This window comes from Pelophylax lessonae (genome assembly GCF_965119305.1).
Source record: "Pelophylax lessonae genome assembly, chromosome: 6".
NCBI lineage: Eukaryota > Metazoa > Chordata > Amphibia > Anura > Ranidae > Pelophylax > Pelophylax lessonae.
In genome coordinates, this window is record NC_138773.1 from 287,441,669 (window position 1) to 287,455,193 (window position 13,525).

General features: G+C 41.0%; 1 protein-coding gene across 1 annotated transcript in view; it reads right to left on the minus strand.

The window, feature by feature from the left end:
* Positions 1–13,525, minus strand: part of KYNU (kynureninase) — a 178,503-nt gene that overhangs the window by 91,548 nt on the left and 73,430 nt on the right. The window contains exon 7 of the mRNA XM_082262168.1: positions 6,910–6,984. Within this exon, the coding sequence (XP_082118294.1) occupies positions 6,910–6,984 (75 nt within the window). The remainder of the gene's footprint in view (positions 1–6,909; positions 6,985–13,525) is intronic.

A 13,525-nucleotide genomic window follows, 5' to 3' on the forward strand; every position in this document is an offset into this window, starting at 1 on the left:
AAAAAACTACTTGCAATACTTAAAGCGGAGTTCCGGGCACAAAATCAATCTTTTTTTTTTGTGCCCGTCCACTAGTTCCCCTTCACCTGTAAAGGAATTGGATAGTTAGGTTTTTTTTTTTTTTACACTCACCTTGTAATTGAAGATCGAAAATACTCACCTCAGTGTACTTCCTCCCTCAGCGCCGCGGCTCCGCCGTCACTTCCTGTCTTGCGATGATTCCTGGGAGCTGAACGTCATCGCTCCCAGGAATCAATGCGACGGCACAAGCCCCGCTCGTCACTTCCGGGGCGACGCCGCATTCCCCTGCTAAACAGCTTCTGGGCATGCCCAGAAGCTGTGGAGGAATGCGGCGCCGCACCGGAAGTGACAAGAGGGGCCGGTGCAGGCGCATTCTGGGAGAAGAGGACGCGGAAGAAGACGCAGAAGAGGACCGCGCCGGCTTCAGCTGCCCACAACAGAGATGGCAACCATGTGGAAGAAATTTTATAAGTGAGTATTTCATGTTGCAGGTAAGTGCGAACCGGGACAGATCAGAGGCTAGCCATTGTGTAATGTACTAGCCCTGACTGTCCCGGGGGTATGTTCACTGAAAAATGTTTTCTGAGCCCGGAACTCCGCTTTAAGTACAAAAAATGTTGAATACTTTAGTACTTCTACTCAAGTCACTTTTTGATTGAGCACTTCCACTTCTACTCAAGTCACTTTTTGATCGAGCACTTTTACTCAAGTCACTTTTTGATCGAGCACTTGTACTTTTACTCAAGTATGGGTTTCGAGTACTTTATACAACTCTGATGTGGAGGGAGGAACCATTTTAAAGACTAGTTAGTGTTAGACTTAATTGTTACTTTATCACTTACTCCAACCAAACCTAAAAAAAAAGGTTTTAGTTTGAATACAATCAAAGCTCTTCTCTTTGAAATCCCTTTCAATTGAATGGAGATCACAAAGTACCAAAGATCGACATTCCAGTAGCTTTTGGTTTCCAAGCAGATTTTGGAAGACATTGAACAGCACAAGCGGTAGGAAAGGTAAGTACTCTCTATCTTATAGGTATGGGTTTGCATTAAAAATATTTGTAATGTGACGGAGATTTCTTTAGGTATTCTGGAGTTACTCTGCATCCAAACTTCAGATATGAAAGTGTCTCACCATGGGGCTGATTCTCAGAAGTAAACTCTGCCATCAGTACATAAATTCTACATGAACTCTGTTTTCGATTTATTTCTCCATCACATATAATTGGACTGCAGGGAATATAATCAAGCTTTGCAGTCAGAACTGAAGATGCAGTTCACACACCCAACTGAAACACGATGACCAAAGTGTAGGTTCCTTTTATGACCGCTTCCATAATTGAAATAACAGAAATTTAGTGAACGCAAGGCGCAGTCCAGGGATTGTCAAGCTGGAAGGAAAGTGCTAGATGATGCTGATGTCCCCCCAGACAAAAAAATGAAGCACGCTCTGACTTGATGAAACCTGTAATGCACACTGTGAGAACCTCACAGCATGCAGTGAATTTTTTCACATTCAATTGTAAGCACATAAAATATTTTCTGTATTCCAAACACACACAGGCGTGCACACAGGGTGTGCCAGGTGTGCCTGGGCACACCCTAATCACCCTGTCCTGCGCAGTTTTCCCCCTGCTGCTTGGCTGCAGAGAAAGGGACCAGGGAATCTCTGTCCTCAGTCCCTTTTCTCAAAAATGAGACCTCAAGGGTCTGTTTAGACCCCTGATATTTCACCAAAGCCCCCCAAAAGGGCTCCTAAACAAAATTGTAAAAAACAAAAAAGTAATAAAAAATTATTGTAAAAAAAAAAAAAATGGTAAAGTAACAAAATAATAATAATAATAATAAAAATAAACTACTGACATTGGTAGAAGTAGATTATTTGTATAATAGATTATATTTATTTTTAAAATTGTATTCATTCATATTGTTTTTATTATTATTATTATTATTTTTTTTTATCTCTCCCCTACTATCATCCACTGTTCTACTGACACCAGCCTCTGCCCTACTGACATTGTCCACTGCTCTACTGACACACTGCACGATATAAATAAATAAATATATATATATATATATATATATATGTTTGCGCTTTGGGGTGCACACCCTAATGCAATAGGCTGCGCACACCTATGCAAACACACCCAATTTTGCCAAGACCCAATGTACATGCTAAGTAAACCACAGTGAGTGTTAGTTGAGTACAGAATGCGGCAAATGAGTCTTCTAACACTATGTTCTTCACCTGGGATAAACCACACATTCCCATTTGCTAGAAATAATTAAATCTATCCTAAAGGCAGGCAAAATAAAATGTTTATGCTCCTAGAGACTAATTAGCTGAGGGGATATGGTTATTTATACTAGCTTAATGGGATTGAGAAAGGTTTAAGGAACTTAGCCTTTAAAGAAATGTGGAGGCATAAAATGGCATTCATTCTGCCGTATGTTCTTTTTAAGGATATTGTAACCTTCTTAAATGTTAATGATGGCGCAGCTGAAAAATCATCTTTTTCTGGGAAAAAAATGTTTCTCAAAAGACAGGAGACGAGATCTGATTAAAATCGATTGAGTGTTGGTTTTTGTTTTCCATTAGTGTACACAGTAGATCCAAAAGAGAAGAAGGTCAAGGTGAGGTGAGATTTTCGGACCATGTCTGGTACTTTTTTTAGGATTAACAGGTGCTCTTTTTGTACCTAAATGAAGTGGTGGAAGCAGCAGAAATCCAGACAGGTGTATCCCCCCCCCCTCTGCTGGGGGTAATAAACTAAATTGATATGTGGACTTTGTGACTCCTGTTATCTGGAGGTTGGTTTACAGGGTAAGTTCACTTTTTCACCAAAAAATTAAAAAGTTAGCTAATTCCAGACCCCACTGCAAATAGTGGCTGTGATGTCCCGTGCTGCAGGCAGAGTTGTATAAAGTACTCAAAACCAGTGTTAATTTTGGCAGCAAATTTCAATTAAGTTTTAGTCTTAGTCTTAGGACTAAAATGGCATTTTAGTTTTAGTCCCATTTTAGTCTTCTGCAAGTGTTTTAGTTTTAGTCGTATTTAGTCTACTAAAACTCCAGTATATTTTAGTCGACTAAAACGCCCTACATTTTAGTCATCTATAATCGAATGGGTGTAGTTCAATTGTAATTTGTAATGCATTATTTAAGCATTTCTCTACAATTTCCAAACTCATTATATACTATTGCTGGTCCTGGAGTGAAAAAATCTAATATGTTATTATTTATGCTTTGAGCATGCACCAGTGTTAATTTTTGGCAGCAAATTTCGATTTAGTTTTAGTTATAGTCTTTTGACTAAAATGCCATTTTAGTTTTAGTCGTATTTTAGACTTAAGACTAAAATGCCATTTTAGTTTTAGTCGTATTTTAGTCATCTGAATTGTGTTAGTCGACGAAAACGTTTTAGTCAGTTTTAGTCGACGAAATTAACACTGCTCAAAACCCATACTTGAAAAGTACAAGTGCTCGATCAAAAAGTGACTTAAGTAGAAGTGGAAGTACTCTATCAAAAAGTGACTTGAGTAGAAGTACTAAAGTATTCAACATTTTTTGTACTTAAGTATTGCAAGTAGTTTTTTTTTTAATTTTGCTACTCAAGTACTGAAAGTAAAAGTACCAGTAGTTTTTTTTTTTTTTTTTTTTAATTTACTACTCAAGTAGTGAAAGTAAAAGTACAAGTACTGTGTTATGTAGTTATTAAAGAAAGAAGTCAAAAGTTTGAACATCATATTGTTTTTTATTATTTCAAATGATTAACCTAAAGGACAATCACAATTCCTTTGGCTGTAACTTTTTGTAAACAAAAAACAGATAAAGTATGTCCCTCTCTTCCCCTTTTAAAGCATCCCTCCTTCTCTTCCCTGCATGTTTTTTTTTTTCTCCACAGCTTATTGGTGCTCAAAATCATATATAAACCAATGTGATATACAACAATATATTCCAATAATGAGATAAACGAGTGTATGAAATCAAAGTCAATAAAATATTGTGAATCTTCAAATATAGATATACGTGACAAAACAAGATGAATATATTTTCAACGGTGCAGGAATCAAACAGGTGCTATTCCAAATAATAGGTGCAGACTTCCACCACAATTTTTTGAACTTCATGAAACCTGCCATCTACTGTTCTGGCAGTGGTAATTTTTATAATAGTAATGAGTAACTATCCAGCACAAAAAAAAAATATCGGAGTAGAAGTATTGAAATCATCGAAAAAATGTAGTGAAGTAAAAGTGGAAGTAGGAGAAAAAAAATGATACTCCAGGAAAGTACAGATACCGCCTTTTGATACTTAAGTACAGTAGTGAAGTAGTTCTACTTAGTTAATATACATCTCTGGCTGCAGGTGTAGTGGTCTGTACACCATACACTCCAATACACAGCCCTGGAATGAGAATCCATGATAATGCTCACAGTGGCAAGCACTCATTGGTCATGACCACATGACTGTGATGACCAGTGAAAAGCACTTCCTTCTTCTGTAACACCGTATTGGAAAAAGAAGCCTCAGATGTGCCTTTCCGTGGTCATCACAGTCACGTTGTTGCATTTAACAATGAGCACCTGTCATTGCAAGCATTAAACTGGATACTCACTCTAGGGCTATGATGTACAGTGTACCTACCACAACAGCAGCACAAGGCATCATGGCTGCTCTATGCAACAGGGCCCCCAAGAGACTGCAGTTAGTTAACATTCCCATTTTACCCTTTAGGGACATTATGTCTATTTCTATCCCTAAACACTTGGTTTTGATTACAATGTATTCATTGTATACTATAGAATAAATAGGATGTGTCTCCCTCGCACTAAGGTACAGGGTGTTATTTTTGATTTTTGGTAAGAGGGTGTGTTGTCAGGTGTTGAGTTGCTGTTTGTCATAGACCTGAAGATGGCACTGTGCTAATTCTTCAGGCTGGCTGGAAACCATTGAGGGACTAATGTGTCCCATAATATGGGTTCCAGGTGGCCAGCTTGGGGTTCTCCTTTTAGATGCTGAAATCCCATGAGATTGTGGCTTAAAAAAGCAGTTTCTGTGCCATTCAGTAGGAGTAGGTCAGGGATAGAGCCCCACTTGTAGGGAGAGTGGGAGCGGTGTTAGTAAGTGGCACCCGATGAGGAGGGAAAGCATAGGTTCCCCCTAACAGGGTATTTCTTCTGCCAGCTTCTTGAACTGTCACACACCGGAAGCTGGATAAACTGCAAGTACTTCCCTTTGACATCAGGGCAACCCAGTAATCTACATACCTCCTCCAAAGGAAGTGCTCCTCCTGCATTCTGTGGTCTGTAGGTTCATCTTATATTATTATTGAAATATTGACTTTGACAGACATTACCTTTCTGCTTGAGGAAGTGGGTAATTCATATGTTACGTGTGTGGAGCGCTACCCCAAAAAGAAGGCGCTTAGTAGATTGCCACAATCCTTTCCCTAGTAGTTGCCCCGTAGTCACACAATTGGTCACAGTGTTTCTTTGGCTCAATTAATAGTCCAGGTGTTTTCATTTTTGGTGTTTTCATTTTTGGGTTGGGGTTAGAGAATTGAGTGGCATACTCCAAAATTATGTAAAAATAGGAGGACACCTAACTTCTATAGAACTATGAGCCTGCAGTACACTTGATAAGATTAATATTCCTATGGTGGAAAGTCCAAGCGAAATTCTTTCCATGGAAATTAAGTAGACTAAGTTCTTCAGAATACTGAACACTATGTCCCCTTTATACACACAGCTGATTAACACCCGAGGGATGGCCTCAGCCCACAGTCTCTCGGATGTCTCTCTCCAGTCTGTACTCACAAATGTCCTTGGAAAATTGGTTGCCTCCTTTCAATATCCTTGTGACACTTTCTCCCTGTGATACCAGACTAGAACCTCAGATGACAGTCCCTCAGTCAGCTTTCTGCAGCTTCCAGCAAAGCAGGACTCCAGATAGCCAACCTGAGGCCTCGAAACCTCTAGCCACATGGCAGGATGGCCTAAGGGGGCAAGCAGCCCCCCTTAGGCTGTGATTTCCTTTTAAGGAAAAAGACCCCACTGTTCTCTGTCCCATAGTATTTATACAGGTCCCCAGCTACCATCTGAGCAACCCTCCCCAAGGATTGGCCAGGGCTTTATGAATATTCAGCTGCTGATTAGACTCTTCCTGCTCACCAATTTCCAGAGCTTTCTGGACCAACCAGGGGGAAGCAGTCAATTCTGCAACTACTGGAGCATAGAACAGACCAAAACAATCAACACAGCAACACTGGTTACAGTGAGCCCAAAGTAAATTTACCTGATCATAGCCCCTAACTAGGGGGGTGATACATGTGGTGCCCTTTCTGTAAACTACGTTATTACTGTGATCATTCAATTTCTACAATATAAAGTAAAATTTAAGTCCAAATATGTGCTGACCCCTCTCACATTTTGGGTATGCCGGTTAAGCCCTGACCATAGGTGCATTTTGGAGAAGTCAGTGGATACCTCTTTTAAATACAGTATATACATAACAATATTCACCAGAGAACCTCTTCAATATAGGCATTATATGAATAGGATAACACTTAGAGGACAGTGATGAGACTTTGTAAAGACTGTTTAGATGTAGGAACATTGCCGTATCTGTCAACAGGACCCTTTCATCTATCCCAGTCTGTAATTAATGAAGACACTGGCATAGTAATAAAAGCCTTCAGTTGTATCTCCCTGGGGACGTGCATTACACTAATCCAAACACCGACTAGCAGAATGCCATATTGTTGGGCCACTTTCTTGATCTCAGAAAGGTCCTTAAAATAGAAGCTGAAATCAGAGGGTTTCTGGCAGGATGAAGCACAGATTATAGTCTTGGAAGTGAAATATGGAAATAAATGTGTGAAACAAACCTTGCGGGGATGCACTAATAGCATGCTGGATTCCACATCGAGTCCATGAAGCTGAATCTGCGACTCCACTGCGTACTGCAAGACAAGAGATTTCATTTAAAGAGCGTGCAGAATTTTCATTAAATCAGAACATAATCACCTTACAGTTATATAGACATAAATAGATATGAAAAAAAAAAAAAAAAACTGCCCACTGAGTTAAAAAAAAAAAATTAAATTAAAAGCTAACCTTGCAGGCTCAAAACCCTAAACCTGCTGCTGAACCTTTTTGATCCACGAAGATAATCAGATAATTCCTTAAATCAATATTTTATATTCTGTGCAAATACATTCTTACTACTAGCCCTAAAGCTTTGGCTTAAAAGGGAACAGGCAAGAAAATATATTCTTTAAAGCGTAACTCCACTTTTGTTATTTTTATTTACAGTTTTATTTATTTACTTTTATCAAAGACATGTGCAGAAAATAGAAAAAAACAGTGCGCCACGCAGGGCGGTACGCACAAGAGAATACCAAACCCCCCCTCCCTAAGCAGGTGCACCACCATACATGAATATCACAATAATCAGAATATATGCCTCTCCATTAAATAATATTTACCTCAACATTTGGATAGAAACCTAATCTGTTAATGTATATAATAGCAGTAGGGTTCATCACCATATAAAGCTATAGTACTAGGGTGTTCAATCCAGACCCTTCAAACCCTATCAAAACTTCCAGGGCAGCCTCTATTCAAATATGTAGATTTATACAATGGTAATATCTTATTGACCAACCTCTTCCATTAGAGCAGGGATGGTGCTATTGTTTTTTTCCCAAAAGTAAAATGATCGATTTACGGGCATAAAACAACAAAAAACTAATAAGCGTACGCTGAGGCCAGGAGGGTATCAATTCCCCCACTAATCCCAGCATACAATTTGATATTGTTTTAGGTATACTCACATTTGTTACTTCCCTAATACAGCTCAGCACTTCCTCCCAAAATTGGGCATTGGACCCCAGAACAATGCCAAAATGTATGGTCAAAATCTGCTGGAGAATGGGTACAAGGCCAACACTCTGGTGATAAGCCAGGATACATCCTAGTAAGTCTGGCAGGTGTATAATAAATACAATGCAAAAACTTAAATTGAATAAGTCTGTCCTTCACCGACAACAAATGCGAAAAAGGAAATGTCCACATATCATTCCAATCCTCAACTCCCAAATCCGGTATCTTCTCAACTCACCTCGCCCTACACTTAACCACCAAATGGGGGGGGGGGGGACAGCTCGAAACAATATCCCATATAATTCTGACAGCGTTTTTTTCATAGAAGTAATTTTTATAGCAACCTCCAAAGCCGAAGTCACAACCTCCACCAAGGAGGAGCCAATTTGCGCAATAAAGGCATGTCTAAAGTCTAGGTATTTAAAAAAAATATATATTTGGCAAGTCATATCTGTCCATTAGAACATCGAATGTTCGTAACTCACCCCCCACCCCCCCACTGTAAGGTCACCCAAGGCTTTAACCCATCTGGATGCCCAAAGTAGGGGATTCTGGATAGATAAAAACTCCCGAAAACAGGGATTATGCCACAGTGGAGACCAAGAGTTAACGCCACTTTTGTTGAGAAAAAAAACAATCCACTCTGGGTAATCTCTGTACATTGCAGGGTTTTTTACAAACTTTGTTGCAGATTCCTACCTTTTGTTATTCTGAAGAAATCACTGTTTGTTCCTCTGTGCTGAGTGGGTCAAATTGGAGTGGTTAATCTGTGCTGAGTGGGTCAAATGGGAGTGGTTTCATAATTATCTATCAGCTGTGGAAGCTGCAGGGCTGTAATGGGGAAAGCTGCTGGGTCTGCATCCCTTTAGACGTGTTCCTATTGGGAGTATCTCACTAAAAATTACATTTTTGTTGCAGGGGATGCCAGAAATCTGACTTGCATCTTAGGCAGACTTTTGGGAAAATTGGTGAGCCAATCACACAAGCAGGAAATTATGTTTCTGGGGTGTGGTCAGTATACATTCTGTGTACAGAACAGCTCCAGGTAGAGATACTGCACTGCATTTTCATAAAACTACAACAGCTGAAGATGAAAAAGGAAAGGTAATTTGTAATAACATTCAATCACAATATGATTTGTGTCACAATTGTATACGCTATATTGTTTTTTCTTTATTTGCTGATTTTCTTTCCCACGAAAGTGAAGTCAACCTTTTAATTTCTTTTTTTATTTATGAAACAAATAGTCAGTATTTACAACAATGTGTATGCTTTCCTAAAGTTACACAATGGACAGTAAGGCACTTATACAAATTTGCCACAATACTTTTCCTCTATGCAAGACTTACATTTGGCATGTACCATATGAGAATTGCTTCTTCAGACAGTTACCTTTGAGGCTGGCAACTTGTGGCCTTGCAAAAGGGATGCCTTGTGGCCTGTACTGGTAAAACGGTGCCCAAAATGCCCCACTCCAGATAACAGACAACAAAAGGTCCTTCTACAATGCAAAACAATCTCCAGAAGGGTCACAAAACCTTTCCTATTCTCTTCCTTCTCCTCAGAAACCTTTTTGTGGACTAAGCTAATTTCCTTCCTATGCAGCAGGTGTCTGTCCTCCATCTTCAATCTCCCCACACTGTGAGAGCACCAGAATGACCCAGTTTCCTCTCTGGGTCTAAGATGACTGCCCAAATCTTGGGAGGGTTCAAACACAAGCTCCCCCCAAGATGGCCACCCAAGATGGCCACCTGTAACCCAGTGCAGAGAACAAGCCAGTTCTCTTAGCGTTCCCTTAGTGCAGGGGTGTCCAACTTGTGGTCAAAGACCGCTATGAATGCAGCCCAACACAAAATCGTAAACTTGCTTAAAAAACTTTAATTTTTTTTTTTGTAAAAATGCATTTACACTTAGCGCACACATGGGACCGAAGAAAAATTTGATAGTATCTCTTTTCTGGACTTTTTTTTACACTAATGAAATCAACTTCAGCCTTTCCCAAAAGCAGAACAGGTAAAAACAAATACATTACATATTATTGACATGCTCTGTGGACTTGAGTTGGTATTTAAAAATTATAGGAGCAATTTACAGCACTATTATTCAGGCTACAAAACTCCATATACACTTATAGATTCCTTTTTAGGAGGAGGCAGATACAAGACCATTCATGAAGCACTAAGAGAAAAAATATCAGTGACTGGTCTTGATTTCAGGGTGGGGGCTACTGGAGTTAACTCTTCAAGTGTCCCAGCAGCTGATTGGTTATTAGGATGATGGGTGGTCCTAGCAACCAATCACCTGCTGGGACATTTGAAAAATTAATTTCGGCAGCTCCTGGTTCTGCCCTCCATCGAAAGCTACTGTGTCTCCTGCTATCTAGAGCTGTACTGCCTCCTGCTCCCCGCTCTGCTTACCGAGAAAGACAGTAGAGTGAAGGGGCAGAGCTGAGGGGGCTACAATGTGAATGGGGGGGCAGATTTAGTGGGGGTCTGTAATGTGAAAGGAGGGCAGAGCTATGGGGGTAAACTGTGAATGCATGGATAGAACTGCGGGGGGGCTGCAATGTGAATGGGGGGAGCAGAGCTGAGAAGAGCTGGAATGTAAAAAGGGAGGAGCAGAGTTGAGGGGGGCTGCAATGTGAATGGGGGGAGACAGAGCTGGGAGTGCTGCAATGTGAATGGGGGGAGCAGAGCTGTGGGGAGCTTCAATGTGAATTAGAGGAGAAGAGCTCAGGGGGCTGCAATGTGAATGGGAGGAGCAGGGCTGAGGGGGGCTACAATGTGAATGGGAGGAACAGAACTGAAGGGGGCTGCAATGTGAATGGGAGGAGCAGAGCTGAGGGGAGCTTCAATGTGAATTAGAGGAGCAGAACTGAGGTGGGCAGCAATGTAATGTAAATGGGAGGAGCAGAGCTGAGGGGGCTGCAATGTGAATGGAAGGAGCAGAACTGAGGGGGGCTGCAAAGAATGGGAGGAACAGAGCTAACGGGCTTCAGTGTGATAGGGGGAAGAGCTGAGGGGAAGGGGGGCTGCAATGTGAATGGGGGGGGGGAGAAGAGCTTAGGGGGCTGCAATGTGAATTGGAGGAACAGAGCTAATGGGGCTGCACTGTGATAGGGGCAGAGATGAGGGGGGCTACAGTGTGAATGGGGAGAGAAGAGCTTAGGTGTCTGCAATGTGAATGGGGGCAGAGCTTAGGGGGGCTGCAATGTGAATGGGGGCAGAACTGAGGGGGGGGCAAATTGTGGGCAGAGAACATTGCTATGGGGGGATGTGAAGGGGAATACAGAGGACACAACTTGGGGGGGGGGGCAGTGTGAAGGAGGGGGCAGAGAACACTACTGTGGGGGATGGGTGATGTGAGGGAGGGCAGAGGTCACCACTGTCAAGGGAAAACTGTGATGTAAAGGGGGAATGAGTAAACTGATGTAAAAACAAGATTGCAATGTCAAAGGAGGGGGCTGCGATGTAAATGATCTGAGTCATCGCATAAAAAAGCGATTCATTTGGACCTCGGATGGAAGAGATTTTTACGGGTCAGACCTCCACCTCCTTGAACATAAATTCAATACCCATGTTTTAAACAAAGGAAACGTTTTACATTGGATTACTGCACATAAATAAATAATAAACAGCGGGAACTTTCGGAGTTAACTTTGCAAGCTAACAGCATGTGATTGGTTGCTAGGGGGTCCTAGCAACCAATCACCTGCATGTTAACTTAGAAAGTTAATTTCGGCAAGGCCCGCTGTTTATTCGGGGCTGCTGTGTCTCTCTCTCTCCCCCGTTCTGCTTCAGTTACTCCTGCTCCACTCTCCTGTGTTAGTAAGCGGTGGAGGCAGTCTGGCGGCTGGTAGCTGGCCGGCCATGGGTGTCACCCCTTAGGGGGGTATCATCCTGGTGCTCCCTGACACACCCCAATGTGTGACACCCGTGGCTGTCCACCCCCCTTTCCCCCCGTGCGTATGCCACTGCAGCCTAGTAGCACTACATTTAGGCTAGGGATAACTACAGCTTAGGGCAGGATCCCTACACATGTACTACAAGGTGATCAAATATGAATTACACAAACAGGAAATTACATTTTTGGAGGTGTTCTGCGCACCAACTGTGTACAGAACACCACCAGGTTGTCATATTGCATTGAATTTTACAGAACAACATTGCAGATTAAAGAAGAAGTGTCATTTTAGTAACATTAAGTTACAACATGGGCCAGTATAGAAATTGTACAGCATATGCTAGATTACTTTTTTTATTTGCTAAATTTTTTCCATGAAAATGGAGTTGCCCTTTAAGTCTGTGCCTCTGTAAATTAAGAAAAAAAAAAAAAAAGTATCTTGCAGGCTCTAGAAGCTACAAATCTGCATTGCATTCTATTATGTTTATGATCTATTAGGATTCTTCCCCATCATTGATTCACCCAGTTTTACTATCTATAGTTTGTATGATGTTTAAAGCTGAAATTGCACTTTGTAAAGAGCTAAATAGGCTTGTTTTATTCACTCCATTTCACAGATTTCAATTAACGTGGTGCTAAAGGTAAAAAGTCATATATGATATAGGTGGGGTTAATTTACTAAAGGAAAATAGACTGTGCACTTTACAAAGTGCAGTTGCTCCATAGCTTCGTAAATGAGGCAAAGCTTCACTTTGCAATTAATACCCAATCACATGCAAGGCAAATAAAAAAAAAAAAACATAATTTTGCTTTCACAAGATTGGATGATGGAAGTCAGTAGAGCTTCTGCTCATTTACTAAGCTCTGGAGCAACTGCTCTTGCAGAGTGCAACTGTATTTTGTAAAGTGCACAGTCTATTTGCCTTTAGTAAATTAGCCCCAGTATGTCACTAGAATTAAAGCAGTCTTTGTTTTTCTGATTTCCCCTGTAACCGTTTTCTCAACTAGTGATCTGGCTGGTAAGTCTTATTATTCCAATTCTTTTAACAGACCAAGCTGTCCAACCAAAGTAGAAGTTAGAGAGTTTAGGCAAACCATTTAACACTGACAGGGGTGCTTACAATGGTCAGCTTTTATTTAAAGACCTCATGCACATGGTAATGCTACAAATATGCTGGATCTTTTTCTGCCAAAAATTGGCACAAAAAATGCCTCTAATGTTGTGTATGTATGTGCGTATACATGAGTATTGATTGTGTGGTCAGTGTAAATACATTCTACTGGCCAGAATTTTAATTATTTCTTCCAATTGGAATACATTTATGAGCATATGCACACTTAGGTGCATTTTGATGCGTTTTCGTACATTACAAATGATGATAATCTGTGTTCCGAATGCAGGTTTCGCTTTTGTGGGATTGGAGATCACGCAGGGCTGACTCAATCGGTGGTGAGTCAATGTTTAGGTGGTAGTGGGTGCGGATTGGAAGGGTTCTTTTCCAATGTATTCTGCCCAGTTGCACCAGAGTGAGGTATTAAGCCCTTTTGGGGGGCATGGGCTGCTGCTTCTGGGTACAGCCTTGAGGACATTTCTGTGTATACTAGTAGAGATAGAAAGAGAGGGAGCGCCCAATATCCAATGGATTGCAAGTTGAGAGGTGGATATATAGTTGTTTATCAAACGTAGCAACAAGTGATCAAGCCAATGCGTTTTGG